Source organism: Gymnodraco acuticeps, unplaced genomic scaffold, assembly GCF_902827175.1.
Source record: "Gymnodraco acuticeps unplaced genomic scaffold, fGymAcu1.1, whole genome shotgun sequence".
Classification (NCBI taxonomy): domain Eukaryota; kingdom Metazoa; phylum Chordata; class Actinopteri; order Perciformes; family Bathydraconidae; genus Gymnodraco; species Gymnodraco acuticeps.
This window is the reverse complement of record NW_022990736.1, coordinates 146,589-161,059: the sequence shown is the minus strand read 5'-3', so window position 1 is coordinate 161,059 and position 14,471 is coordinate 146,589. Positions and strand designations below refer to the sequence as shown.

Sequence of the window (14,471 nt, the reverse complement as noted above, 5' to 3'; positions counted from 1 at the left end):
TCTGGCTCATCCTTGCTCACCTCTTAGCCCTATTGAAATAAATAAGATATGCTGACTTCATTTTGTCTTGATATAGCAGTCTGCAATGTATATGCTAAGTTTACTTTGAATGGATTTGGGTTGATTTGTTGACTGTTTAGTGCTTAAAGAATATTTCCTGAAACACACATGCTGCCATCTGACTTGCCTACCTGTCTCTGTCCAACTCCAGGAGCTGAGTTAGTCATCCCAGTACTTCAGGATCCATTAGCACCCCCCTCTGTAGCTCCTCGTGCACCCTTCATTCCCTCCCCCTCAACCCACCACCCACTCCTCACCATTATTGAGACCACCAAAGAGTCCCTGTCCAAGGCCACTGAGGCGGGGGTACCTTGCTTGTCGGACCAAGGCAGCGATGATTGTGATGATGATGGCTTGGTGATATCGGGGTATGGCTCTGGGGAAGCGTTCAAGTCTAACCTGCCCCCTACTGATGACGAAGATTTTTACACGACCTTCTCCTTGGTAACATATCAGACCTTATCCACGTCAGGCTTTGAAGGTGACTACAAATCTCACGCACCCAAGACTTTTAGACCTAATAAACCTTCAATCTCCAGACGCGGTAGGACTACCACTATCTACTAACTACTAACCGCCGACCAGAGCCGCACCACCGCCACCTCTGCCTCCACCGCAACCCTCCACAATGCTCCGGCCAAACAGCCGTCTGGCAAAATGAATAACCGCGAGCTAAAACCCCAGCCCGACCTAGTGTTGCTTCCATTGCCCACATCCTTTGAGGTAGACAGCACCAAGCTGAGGGGCCCATTAATAACCTCCCCAATGTTCCATAATACCCACAGCACTCCCCACAGAGCCGGGCGTCAGGCGAGTTCCAGGACCCTCGGAAGTGGTCCGTGAATCTAGCAGCACCACCGGGATGGTCATCGGAATAGTGGCGGCCGCTGCCCTGTGCATCCTCATCCTTCTGTATGCCATGTATAAGTACAGGAACAGGGATGAGGGCTCCTACCAGGTGGACGAGAGCAGGAACTACATAACCAACTCAGCTGTGCAGAGCAATGGTGCTGTCATGAAGGACAAACAGCAGAGCTTGAAAGGCAGCAACAAGAAACAGAAAAACAAGGATAAGGAGTATTATGTGTGACTGTGAGACTATCGTTCATATGAGAGAGAGAGAAGAAAGAAAGCACTAAAAGAACATTTCCTTATCAGTTTCCTTGCGAGGAGCTATGACAAATGATGGTATAACATGGAACTTGAATAATCTTATACTGTGCTGAGTAGTTAAACTGATGATATGTACTGTAATATAAAGCACACTTACTATTGTAAGCATAACAACAAGGCTAAATAGCAACTTTAGACGTTCTATCTGGTCAGAGACGTTATCAGTAGAGAAATATTTCAAGCGACATCATTCTCCTAAGTGACTTTTAGAGCTATGTGATCTCTGGCATTAAAGAAAAAACCTTTTTGTAAAATTGTCAACTTCAAAAGGCTCATAATCTTATACATTTTCAGCATGTAAGCAACACGTAGTGCTTAACAACAGGGGCTCAGGCACACCATCAGTGTAAACGTAAAAGAGGACTCTTGTTGTATCAAAGGATGACACTTTTCTATGGTTTATACATAATACAAGTGTGGTGTCTATTTTTTTTTTTGCTTTGAGCAAAAGGAAAAAAATGACAAAAAGAACAGCAAGAAAAGAAAACTATGTCTGTGTATAAAATGATACTAAGTGAGCAAAAGGCCATGGGCAGATCTCATACTCTACTCTGATTCACAACAATTATTCTTAGTGGTTGACAGACTATTCCCCTGGCCGGTGCTTTTGGTAAAAAGCAACAGATTGTAAAATGCATGCCATCCTAAATCGACAGTAAAGTCCAGTCCAGACTTTCCAGTCCCGTATAGTGTTCAACTGGGACCATGTTCTTGACTTAATGCCAAACAGTTCTTCATGATAAGATCAGAACTCAACCCCTTCCTACTATTAAACCCCTGAAAAGTGTTAACCAATGAAAAAAATATCTATTTAAAAAAGGTCTATTATCAATGCACAGCCAGTCGTGGTTTTATCTTTTTGCAAAACTGTATGTTGATTCATTGCCTGTCGTTCTCTTTTTCTATGAAGGTGTCAGGTGGAAGACAAATGCAGTACTACAAACTGTTAACAAATGTGTATACAGAAATAAATCTAATGTTGAAAGTGTGACTTCTATCTACTGTCACAGTCAACTGTGTCAAAAAACAAGACATTTGTTTACATATTTTATTACATGCTAGCTGTTGTACTTTGTAGGTAGGAAATTGTACATATACCATGACAGTTGTAATTTTTAGTACCTCTATTGTACAGACTGAAGATATGATTTATCAGCGTATTTCATGACAGAATCTATTAACTGTTAATTTACATGAAGAAAAAACTTTAATCTGAATGTGAAGAATCATATTGATATTTCATAAAGAATAAAGTGTATTGTTAGCCTAGAGATCTAACCAGAGATGTTTCTAAAGTTGCATGAATATTTAACTACTTGCAGTTGTCCAACAAATACAAGGTGCCCTTTCTTCTGTATTATGGCTCTCTTATTATGGGTTACACTAGTGATATTTATTTTTAAAAGCGAATAAAGATAGAGTTATGACAAATCCAGAAAGATAAAGAGGCTATAATGGATGGAGTCTGGAAATGAAGACCTAAAGTATTGGACTGGTCACCATTTTATCATGAGTAAAATATATATTTTGCAGTCCACTTTATCCATGAATGACAAATGACAAAACTTGTCCATTAAATGATGTGGAGGTGCAGTCTTATTTTGCCTGAAATTAACAGTTTTTGTGTTTTAATTAAGTTTTTCACCCTTTTTGTATTAGTTTGATAACAATTCAAACATAAAGTTTTCTCTGAAAGTAAACTGTAGTCCTTGGATAAATCCAATAATAAATAATAACCCAACAGGAGAGAAAATAAGGCATCTCTAAAGCCTTTGAAAACTTGTTTTGAAATCTTCAGTTTTTCCCTACAACATTACTTAATAACGATAACATTTGCAAAATTGACGTCCAGCTAATCTGTGGTTGGATCGCAGCTGACTGTGGCCAAGCAACAGAAGCATTCGATTTGGATTCAAACCTTGCTTTATTCTGATTGATACAAAACGGAATGTGACCTGAACATTTTCTAACCATAAACCAGGTAAATGTGTCTTCATGCTATTAGAATATTGGTTTTGGGATCTTTAAAAGAAGATTTTTGATACTGGTTCAGACTGAGAGATATAGCAAGGTTCCACAGAGAACACGTATCTTTAACTCATGACAGAATGTAATGTACCTTGCCCAATCAAAAAATAAAACTCAATCAAAGAACCAGTCATCCATTTATTTTGTAATCCTTTTACAGATTCAAGTCACAGTAGCAACAGGAAACCCCCTAATGTTAACCGTTCCCGCTCCACCACGTCTCAAATGTCCCTTTATGTCCTTCGCCGGACAGTTTTCCTTTATGGTTCGGATCATAAGAATGGAACTCGATCAGTGGAACATGTGGTTGTATATTTGGGGAGATTGAAACCCTTTCTGTTCCAAATTGGGATTGCTAACATCTTTATTCTTCCTCCCCACTGACAAGTTAGTTAGAAACACCAGCTAACCATCCTCCTGCTCACAAGTTCAATTGATATGTAGCTTGAGGATATTGATAAAGCTGTTGATACAGAAGTCATGCATTAAATGCAGCAAGTGAATACCTGGACCAGATGTCAAGTCAATGAAATCTGTTCTAAATGTTTCACCTAAGAGTTAGCTACAATGGAGGATATGTGTGATCCCATGATTATAAACGTGTAGTGTTGCCAAATTCCCTTTACATAAATATGGTGTCACATTTTAGGGACCTGAACTATGATAAGGCTTTTTCTATCTTGTTGTCCAATGACCATCAATTAATTGTTATTTGGAATTCTGGGAAAGAACACACTCATGATGCTGCTTCCCAGGCTGCAGGGTTGGGCACACAGCGTGAATGGGTGCAGTTACATAAGGTTTTCGCGATAAGGTGTGATTTGGTCAATCATTTTTTGCATTTAATGGGGAAAGCATGCAGTATATAAACATCTTGAACCAAGAAGGTCAAATGAACGTCACTATTAAAAAACCTTCAAATAAAGGCAACTTGTAAGAAACGGTCCTGAAGGTGACATTCTGCTGTAGTGATGTAGATGCACTATGATGTTATATGAGGAACCCGACAAATGATTGTGTTTATACAACCACCAATACTCAATAGCAGTAAGGGAGATAATAAATAATAAATAAATAATACATTTCATTTATATAGCGCTTCTCATCTGCCAAGACAAATCTTGAAGCGCTTCACAACAAAGGACACTGATACAATTTGAGAGATTAAACAAATAATAGTAATAATAATTAAAAATAAATAAATACAATTAAAAATTAAATAAAAGTCGGAGATAGCGATAACAATGGCAGTACTCCTGGTGTACCATGCTCAAAGTTTATTGGAAGGCCTGCCGAAAGAAGCGGGTCTTAAGGCTGGTTTTGAAGACCTCGTGGAAGGGGCAGACCTCAGCTGATCTGGGACGGAGTTCCAGAGGCGCGGGGCGAATGAACAGAAGGCTCGGTCTCCCATTGTTTGGAGACGTGTGCGGGGGATGCAAAGAAGAGGAGCGTGGCTGGAGCGGAGAGAGCGGGTAGATGTCTGGGTACGGATGAGGTCACAGAGGTATTTTGGGCTTTGTCCATTCAGGGCTTTGTAAGTGAGGAGCAGAACCTTAAACTGGATCCTGTAGTGGACTGGGAGCCAGTGTAGTTGTGCAAGTATGGGAGTTATGTGTGCAGACCTTTTTGTACCAGTGAGAACTCTGGCTGTACTGTTCTGGACAAGTTGCAGGCGGTTGATGGATTTGGCTGGGAGACCGGAGAGGAGTGCATTGCAATAATCTAGTCTTGAGAAGACTAGTGCATGAACCAGTTTTTTTATGTCATCAGTTGAGAGTGAGGGCTTCAGTCGGGAAATATTTTTCAGGTGAAAGAAGGGGGTCTTGGTGATATGTTTGATGTGGGCTTGGAAAGACAGAGTGGGGTCAAACCTTACACTGAGCTTGGTGACAACGGAGTAGAGAGAAATGAGCTGACCATCAAGGGAGGGGCTGATGTTGGTGTCCTTGGCAAGCTGGTCGGTGGTGCCGATCAGGATTGCCTCCGTCTTGCTGCTGTTGAGCTGGAGGTAGTTGGTGGTCATCCAGGAGCGGATGTCTTCCAGGCAGGTGTTTAGTGTTTGGATAGTATTGGTGGTATTGGGTTGTGTTTTGATATAGACCTGGGTGTCGTCAGCATAGCAGTGGAAGTTGAGGTTATGTTGTCTGATGATATGACCCAGAAGTAATAGATAGATTAAAAACAGGATCGGCCCCAGCACTGAGCCCTGTGGGACCCCGCATGTCACTGCGGTGTCGTCAGACCTGGAACCCCCCAGAGACAAGTGGTACTTCCGGTTGCTGAGGTAGCAGGAGAACCACTTCAGAGCCGTTCAGATGTGATGGAAGTGAGGAAGGTGAGCTTGAGGGCCTTGACGGTGAGGAAGAATGGCATTTCTACTTTGAGATTTTATTCACATATACAATGAACAATATTTCACATAACTAAAAGCATACTTCATACAAGATAAGACCATCTGTTCAATTAGTTAGGATTCAATCAATCAATCAATCAATACATGTTGCTATCATCCCAACTGTTACCCTTACTTTGTCTACCTATAGGAATCCTGGCGATATGACCCAAAGGTCTGCTTGGTTCTTGTGGTCCAGCATAGGCAGATCTCCATCGCTCTGGAGGAGGGCTGGCTGTAGCTGTCATCATTCTGCTATAAGGGTTGACTCGTTCCCTTAAACCATTCACAATCATCTTGCACAGATGCAGCAATGGCGCATGTGCCTAAAGGTCAAACAGGTGAAGAACTATACAGTACGTGAAATTGAACCACCAAAAGTTTACTCTAAGGTACTCGAAAGGAGGGTCAGGCCGATTGTCGAACCTCAGATTGAGGAGGAACAATGCGGATTCCGTCCTGGTCGTGGAACGACGGATCAGCTTTTTACTCTCGCAAGGATCCTGGAGGGGGCCTGGGAGTACGCTTATCCGGTCTACATGTGTTTTGTAGACTTGGAGAAGGCGTATGACCGAGTTCCCAGGGAGTTACTGTGGGAGGTGCTGCGGGAGTATGGGGTGAGGGGGTCTCTACTCAGGGCCATCCAATCTCTGTACTCCCAAAGCGAGAGCTGTGTCCGGGTCCTCGGCAGTAAGTCGGACCCATTTCCGGTGAGGGTTGGCCTCCGCCAGGGCTGCGCTTTGTCACCAATCCTGTTTGTAATATACATGGATCGGATTTCGAGGCGTAGTCATGGGGGAGGGGGTCTGCAGTTCGGTGGACTAAGGATTGCACCACTGCTTTTTGCAGATGATGTGGTTCTGATGGCTTCATCGGTCTGCGACCTTCAGCACTCACTGGATCGGTTCGCAACCGAGTGTGAAGCGGCTGGGATGAGGATCAGCACCTCCAAATCTGAGGCCATGGTTCTCAGCAGGAAACCGATGGACTGTCCACTCCAGGTAGGGAATGAGTCCTTACCCCAAGTGAAGGAGTTCAAGTATCTCGGGGTCTTGTTCTCGAGTGAGGGAACAATGGAGCGTGAGATGGGCCGGAGAATCGGAGCAGCGGGAGCGGTACTACTGCAGTCGCTTTACCGCACCGTTGTGACGAAAAGGGAGCTGAGCCAGAAGGCAAAGCTCTCGGTCTTCCGGGCCATTTTCGTTCCTACCCTCACCTATGGTCATGAAGGATGGGTCATGACCGAAAGAACGAGATCGCGGATACAAGCGGCCGAGATGGGTTTTCTCCGCAGGGTGGCTGGTGTCTCCCTTAGGGATAAGGTGAGAAGTTCGGTCATCAGGGAGGGACTCGGAGTTGAGCCGCTCCTCCTTCGCGTCGAAAGGAGCCAGTTGAGGTGGTTCGGGCACCTAGTTAGGATGCCACCTGGGCGCCTCCCTAGGGAGGTGTTCCAGGCACGTCCAGCTGGGAAGAGACCAAGGGGTAGACCTAGGACCAGGTGGAGGGATTATATCTCTTCGCTGGCCTGGGAGCGCCTTGGGATCCCCCAGTCAGAGCTGGTTGATGTCGCCAGGGAAAAGAAAGTTTGGGGCTCTCTGCTGGAACTGCTACCCCCGCGACCCGACCACGGATAAGCGGGAGAAGATGGATGGATGGAAAGTCTTCATGTGGTAAGTCAGCCTTACTTGAGTCTGGGTCTCCTTCAAGTTGGACAAGCTGAGAAAAGAATGGAATCTATAAGTAAAAGAAAAAAAAACACTAAATACAAATTCACAGCACATCACAACACAGCGTGTTACTATGACTTTGACAACATGCCTTTTTGGCAGCTCCAGGCACCTGTACCTTAACGATAAACGTGCAACACATACACACAAACACACACATCCTCATTTAAATTAGCGATAACGCAATGGCATGAACAGGCAGCTATTTTGTGCGCAAATCAGGGTTCTCTACAGAACCACTGATTAGAATAATCCATGGGTCCTAAACTACACACACACAAGTGTGAAGCGAGATGATCATAACTCTGATACACACATTTACATACACACACCACATACAGATGATATCAAAAGCCCCTTCAGGGACGAGGCTGCTCGTTACATCAGTAGCAGAATAGAATATTAGGAAAGATGTGTGTAAGATGTGTGATCTCTTTTTCAAATTTCAAAAAGAAAACTTATTTCCCAAAGATGAATGGTCAATGGACAATTGTTTAAAAATTCGCTATGCTCTGTTTTCCCGGAGAAATTTGAAACAATTTAGTCCAGAGATTTGTTCTAAGTAATGTTGAGTCGGCATCATTGTGAATTAATTAATTTTTTCATAAATATTGTCAATATAACGGGGGCAATTTTGCCCACAGTTCATGAGTGTGGAACAAAATCAATGCCTGACATTTTTTTTTTCAGATGTCATGGCCAGATGGTTTCAGACACAGGCTGTCACGATCTGTCTGTGTTGTGTTTTGTCTTGTCTTTTTCTGTCTTTGGTTTCATGTTTTATTTTGGAAAGTCTTCACCCCCTGTCTTGCCTGTCGCTTTCTTTCTGTTTTCCCTCCTGCCTGATTTCCTGATTGTGTTCACCTGGTGCCCCTGTGTTTTCTCCTCCCGCCTCACCTGTGTCTTATTTGTGTGATTAGTCTTGTGTGTATTTAAGTTCTGGTTTTTCTGTCTGTCATTGTTGGTTCATTGTTTGTCGTTGACTGTGTTCACGAGGTAGTGTTCTGTTTAGTGTTAATTTCGTTGACTAAAACTATGACGAAATATGTTCGTCAATTACCTTTTTTTCCATGACGAAAACGAAACGATGACGAGACGGCACTGACGGCAGTAAACAATAACTGTAACGAAATCATCATGCAATATCGTTGACGAAAAGTGACGAGACGAAAATGTAGTTTACTAAATAAAGACTATGCCAAAATCTCTCTTTACTTTCGTTGACGAAAAATGAGGAAACGAAATATTATCAAAGATAACGTTACATCTCTGATAGTCAGTTTTTCTCCCAGCAGTTCCATTTCCGGTGCTGTGGCCGGGCAGCAGCTGTGTGTCTGTGCTGCGCGCGGCGGTAGATTTGAATTACACCGGGCAGCGGCACACTGTGAACTGTAAGGAAGACTCGGGTCTAACTCATGGTCTAACTAACCTTATTCAACAGAAAATAAAATGGCAACAACATGGCTTGGGAGCAGTGGTCGCACTCGCGTTAACCGAATACCCCCCCGTCAGCGCGAGTGATTGATAAATTGTACACTCGACGGGTAATAATGGATTATGACGGAAATGTTACGATCCTGTCCGTCAAAATGACTGACAACGAAAAAGTCTAAAGCCACCACTGCTTGGGAGAAAGAAACAATGTGATATTTGGGCCCATTTTCGCTACAATGAGGCGGAGAAAAAAAGCTAATGCATTGTTTTATCAGAAGGGAAGCAATGTGGCCATAACACAGCTGGTAAAAACACCACAAACCTGACCAGATACTCTCTGCAAAGCTTCTTCATCATTCAACCTGTGGTTTTCATCAAATAAGGACAAGATATAATCTTATTGTGAAATACGTTTGACTAAAAGGACAAATTATTGGTTTTGGCTAGACTAGTTTGACTGAAATGTTCTATATAATCTGATGACTAAAAAAGACTCAACAGTTTTCATTGACAAAAAGTAGACTAAAATAATTAGTTTTCTTTGACTAAAATAAGACTAAAATGCTCAGACTTTTAGTCGACTAAATCTTGACTAAAATGTTTACTGTTTTAGTCGACTAAAATAAGACTAAAATGCTCAGACTCTTAGTCCACTAAAACTTGACTAAATAAAAACATGATGAAGGTGACTAAATATGACTAAAACTAAAAAGGACATTTAACACATGACTAAGACTAAAACTAAATTAAAAAATAGCTGACGAAATTAACACTAGTTCTGTTTATTCCTGAAATTCTTGAAATAAAGGTATTTTCTGTTTATTCTGCATTTGGGTCCTGCATGCTTCACTCACCTTAACAGAATGAACCAACCACAAATGAACCCAGCAGATGATCCATTTGAGGTAGAATTACAACATTTTACCTTTTATTTGGCTTACTGCTTTGATTGGTGGAAGGGAGCATCCAGTGTTTGGCAGAAGAGGGCCGCTCTGGTAGAGGCGCACCGGCTGGCAACAGAGAAACCATGGTTGTTGAAGTTCTTACCTGGCTGGATTATGGACTTCCTCTAGACGTGTGATTCCCGGCCTGCTAGCTCCAGGCATGCTAGCCCCCTGCCTCCCAATTCCCAACCTGACACCATACGTCTCGGTGTGTTCCGTCTGCAGTCAACCCCTGCTACTTCCCCATTTCCTGCTCCTGTCCAGGAGCCGTTCTCGGGTACTCGTCTGGCTTTTGGAGGTCCACTGAGCCTCCAAAAGGCTCCTAAGAGAAGGAGTCGCAAGTCCAGGCTAGTAGCCCGAGCCCCAGAAGCCATGCTTTGGGCTCCAGTACAGGCCCCAGCAGCCATGGTTCCATGCTCCAGTACCGGCCCACACAGCCATGTTCCTGCTCCAGTACCGGCCCACACAGCCATGGTTCCGGCTCCAGAACCGGCCGACACAGCCATGGTTCCAGCCCCATTTCTGTCCATAGCAGCCATGGTTCCGGCCTCAGTTCTGGCCCCAGCAGCCATGGTTCCAGCCTTAGTCCTAGCCCCAGCAGCCAAGGTTCCAGCCTTAGTCCTGGCCCCAGCAGCCATGGTTCCAGCTCCAGAACCGGCCCACAAAGCCATGGATCTGTGCACCAGTACCGGCCCACACAGCCATGCTTCCGTGCTCCATTACCTGGCTTACACAGCCAGGGTCCAGGCTTCTGTTCCGTGCCCAACAGCCATGGTTCCGGCTCCAGAACCGGCCCCAGCAGCCATGATTTCGGCTCCAGTACTGGCTCTCCAGCCGACGCCAGCTCCCTGTGTCCTGTCGGCGTACCTGCCGACTCCAGCTCCTCGTCTCCTGTTGGCTCTTCGGCTGACGCCAGCTCCCTGTGTCCTGTCGGCGTTCCGGCCGACGCCAGCTCCCCGTGTCCTGTCGGCATTCCGGCCGACTCCAGCCCCCTGTGTTCTGTCGGCGAACCGACCGTCTCAAGTCTCCTCTCGAGTCCCCTCTCGAGTTCCCTCTCGAGTCATCTCTCGAGTTCCCTCTCGAATCTCTTTTCGAGTTCCTTCTCAAGTCCCCTCTCGAGTCCCCTCTCGAGTCCCCTCTCGAGTCACCTCTCGAGTTCCCTCTCAAGTCTCCCTTCATGTCACCTCTCGAGTTCCTTCTCTAGTCCCCTCTCGAGTCACCTCTCGAGTTCCCTCTCGAGTCCCCTCTCGAGTCCCCTCTCGAGTTCCCTCTCGAGTCACCTCTCGAGTCTCCTCTCGAGTTCCCTCTCGAGTTCCATCTCGAGTCCCCTCTCCAGTCCCTACTCAAGTCCCTACTCAAGTGCAGTTGGAGGTTCCGCTGGGGGTCCTGCCAACCCTATGTCCTGTGCCGTTGGAGGCCCCGCCGACTACTCTTCTGCCGGGGGTCCTGCCAACCCTATGTCCTGTGCCGTTGGAGGTCCCGCCGACTACTCTCATGCCGGGGGTCCTGCCAACCCTATGTCCTGTCACGTTGGGGGTCCCGCCGACTACCCTTCTGCCGGGGGTCCTGCCAACCCTGTGTCCTGTCCTGTTGGAAGTCCCGCCGACTACTCTCCTGCCGGGGGTCCTGCCAACCCTATGTCCTGTGCCGTTGGAGGGTCCGCTGGGGGTCCTGCCAGCTCCGTGTCCTGTCCCGTTGGGGGTCCCGCCGACTGCTCTTCTGCCGGGGGTCCTGCCAACACCATATCCTGTCCTGTTGGGGGTCCCGCCGACACCTGCTTCGCCGGGTTTCCTGCCAACACCGTGTCCTGTCCTGTTTCGGGTCCCATCGACACCAGCCCTTGCTCCGTCGTGGGTCCCACTGACACCAGCCCTCAAGCCCGGCCCCCTGACTTTCCCAGCCGCGGTCCTCGCCCTCGGGCCCGGCCCCCTGACTCTTCCAGCCGCTGCCTTCGTCCTCATGCCCGGCCCCCTGAGTTCGCCCGCTGTGGCCTTCGCCCGCTGTGGCCTTCGCCCGCTGTGGCCTTCGCCCGCTGTGGCCTTCGCCCCTTTGTGAACTATGCCTTGTCCCCGGGCCGTCCGCCTGAGAGCCCCACCGCGAACTCTGCCTTGCCCCTGGGCCGTCCGCCCGAGATCCCTTCCGGGTCCTCCGCTGTGCTCCTGGGCGTTCAGTCCAAACCCGTCCTCGAGACCCCCTCCACCCACCCTGGTGGCCCTAGTTTTGAAACGTGTATTACAATTAAATCACGGTCAAATATGTTCATCTTGTTGTAGTTGTAGCCCCCTTGCCAGCGATTCTCTCTCTAGTTTAGCATACTCAGCCCGACTCAGCCTGATTGTTGGCCCGGAAAGAACCTCGATTTTATGGGGCCAGACAAACTGTGAAATAGTACCCGCTAGCCGGTACTACGCCAAGTGGAAACGCAACCAAAAACGGGCCACGCACGGCTCGGCACGCTGTAGTGGAATTGCGCCATTAGTGAAAGCATTGTCCTCTCAAAGCAGCTCCCGGTCCAGCGGCGTGGGGAGGTCTGCAGGAGGTCTGCAGGAGCAACCCTCAGGTTGTGTTGACTGGTCTGTGGTGAGAAAGATGAATCTACATTTATACACATACATTATGAGTCCAGAGATAATGTATGTTGAGGGGTGAGAACCAGAGGGGCGCAAGTGACATTTTGGTCAAAAATGAGTTTGTATTATGGGTCAAGCCTTTGGATAGCACTTGAGTCAAAATGGCTGATACCACATGTAAGCAAGCTAGGTCAACCATGAGAAGAAAGCTTTTCACTGTTGAAGAAGTGTTACCAAGTTTATTTCAAGATGCAGAAGAGCTTGATGAAGAGAATGAAATAATCAGGGATTCAAAGTCAATGCTGAGTGACAAAGGAAACTTAGTTTCTACAGATCCATCTTCAACAGATAATTCAACTCATCAGAGATCAGCACATGCATGTTCCAGTATCTGTCAACTCTTTTAGGTACTGAGCATGTGGTGCTGTACTCTGACACATGTAGTGGGCAGAACAGGAATGCTGGTTTTAGTGCCATGTGTCTCCATGCAGTTAAAACCTTGCCCGTCTCCATTCATGGAGACTGGACACAGCAAGATGGAATGTGACAGTGTCCATGCAGCCATTGAGACCGCCAGAAAAAAAAGGGCCTGTGTACAGTTCGGAGGGGTACTACTCTCTTGTGAGGATGGCAAGGATAGCTAACCGTGCTAACTGGGCACATGTATTTAGCTAAGTAGAATGTGATGGCATCTGTTATATGGTTGTGTCTTTGCGAGCTGCTTGAGAAGGCCGTTGCACTGTAAAGCGTATCCTTAATTGATGACTGTGATGTGGCGGATGAAGTCGAGGGGACGCAGCTCGTGAACTGTCAACAGGGGGGGGGGGGGGGGGGGGGGGGGCTCGCTGCGGGGAAACTGGACCTCTGTTGCCTGTCAGCGCAACTGAAATTATTTAAACGTTTAAAAAAAGCGGGCCGAGCCGGCCGTCTGTGATTCTCCAGAACCAACCCTGTCTCCTAAAAATTACGTTCCCACATAACTAAACTGCATTCTCAATTACGTTTAGCCAGAAACATATTTTCTCCCACGTTATGTTCGTTATGAACGTATCTCAAATACGTTTATTTTCTACATCTTCTAGAAACATATTTTCTCCCACGTTACGTTCGTTATGAACGTATCTCAAATACGTTTATTTTCTACATATCTTCTAGAAACATATTTTCTCCCACGTTACGTTTCTTATGAACGTATCTTAAATACGTTTATTTTCTACATATCTTTACCATTTATTGTCTTGCTTATAATAATGATAATAGTCATTTATAAATATCATTTTAGAGCACACATTTGAAATCAGTAGGCGAGGCTGTAATTTCGCAAGCTGTTACTCTCATGAGCGAGGCAGAACATAATAGTTTTTGTAAAGGAATATTTTAGTCTTGTTAAAGTATATAGAGTTTAGTGACTTGTCCTCGGGAATCTGTTTAATGGTTAAAGTGTATTCCTGCCTGTAATGTGATCCATAGCTTCTCAGGAAGACACAGGTCAAGAGGTCATCTGATGTCTTGTGGGGGGAGAAGCTTGGCGCATGTGGGTTGGCAATGCAACGAGTCTTTGTCTCGACATCTGGCATGCATTAAAGGAAAACCCGCGTGTTTTAGGGCCCTCCTCTTCTTACATATAGATGGGTTCTTGGCGCTTTTGTCTTCAGAGTTGGCTGGTATCTTACATGAGAACTGTAGTATACTGTGATCTCTCCGGCCGTACGAATTCTCAATAAATATCAGTGTATTGACAGGCGAATCCAGTTTCCCTCATTTCATGATTGGCTCAACATTGCTGCAAAGAAGTTTTTACTTCACAATTGGCGTCGCGAACAGTTACCAACAGATCGTCGAGCTGGTGAGTGTAATTTCAAATCTATATTTTGACATTGCCTCGCCAGACTCTGTGATTGACGGTATAAAAATTACCTGTGGAACAGATGGATGCAATATTTTTGGTTTCCTCTGTGTGTGTGCACGGCAAATATTCGGAGAGACCTTAAAGAGGGCATCAGTAATGTGGAACTTCTGTTTAAAAGCAATGTAAAGATTTGTACTGAAACGAATCGCCGAATTCTGGAGATTTCAACGGTTTAACTAGTTAAATCAACTCGCCTCGACATCTCCCTGTTGCTGCTGCGCGAGGGTAATTCCC

General features: G+C 45.8%; 1 protein-coding gene across 4 annotated transcripts in view; it reads left to right on the top strand.

The window, feature by feature from the left end:
- nrxn3a (neurexin 3a) overlaps positions 1–3,387 on the top strand; it is a 244,143-nt gene extending 240,756 nt beyond the window's left edge. For 3 of the 4 annotated variants that reach the window (XM_034231876.1, XM_034231878.1, XM_034231877.1), the window contains one exon: positions 846–1,150. In XM_034231876.1, the coding sequence (XP_034087767.1) occupies positions 846–1,150 (305 nt within the window). Of the gene's footprint in view, positions 1–845 lie in introns of all 4 variants that reach the window. The other variant, XM_034231879.1, reaches the window with a different exon arrangement.
- The last annotated feature ends 11,084 nt before the right edge of the window (positions 3,388–14,471 follow it).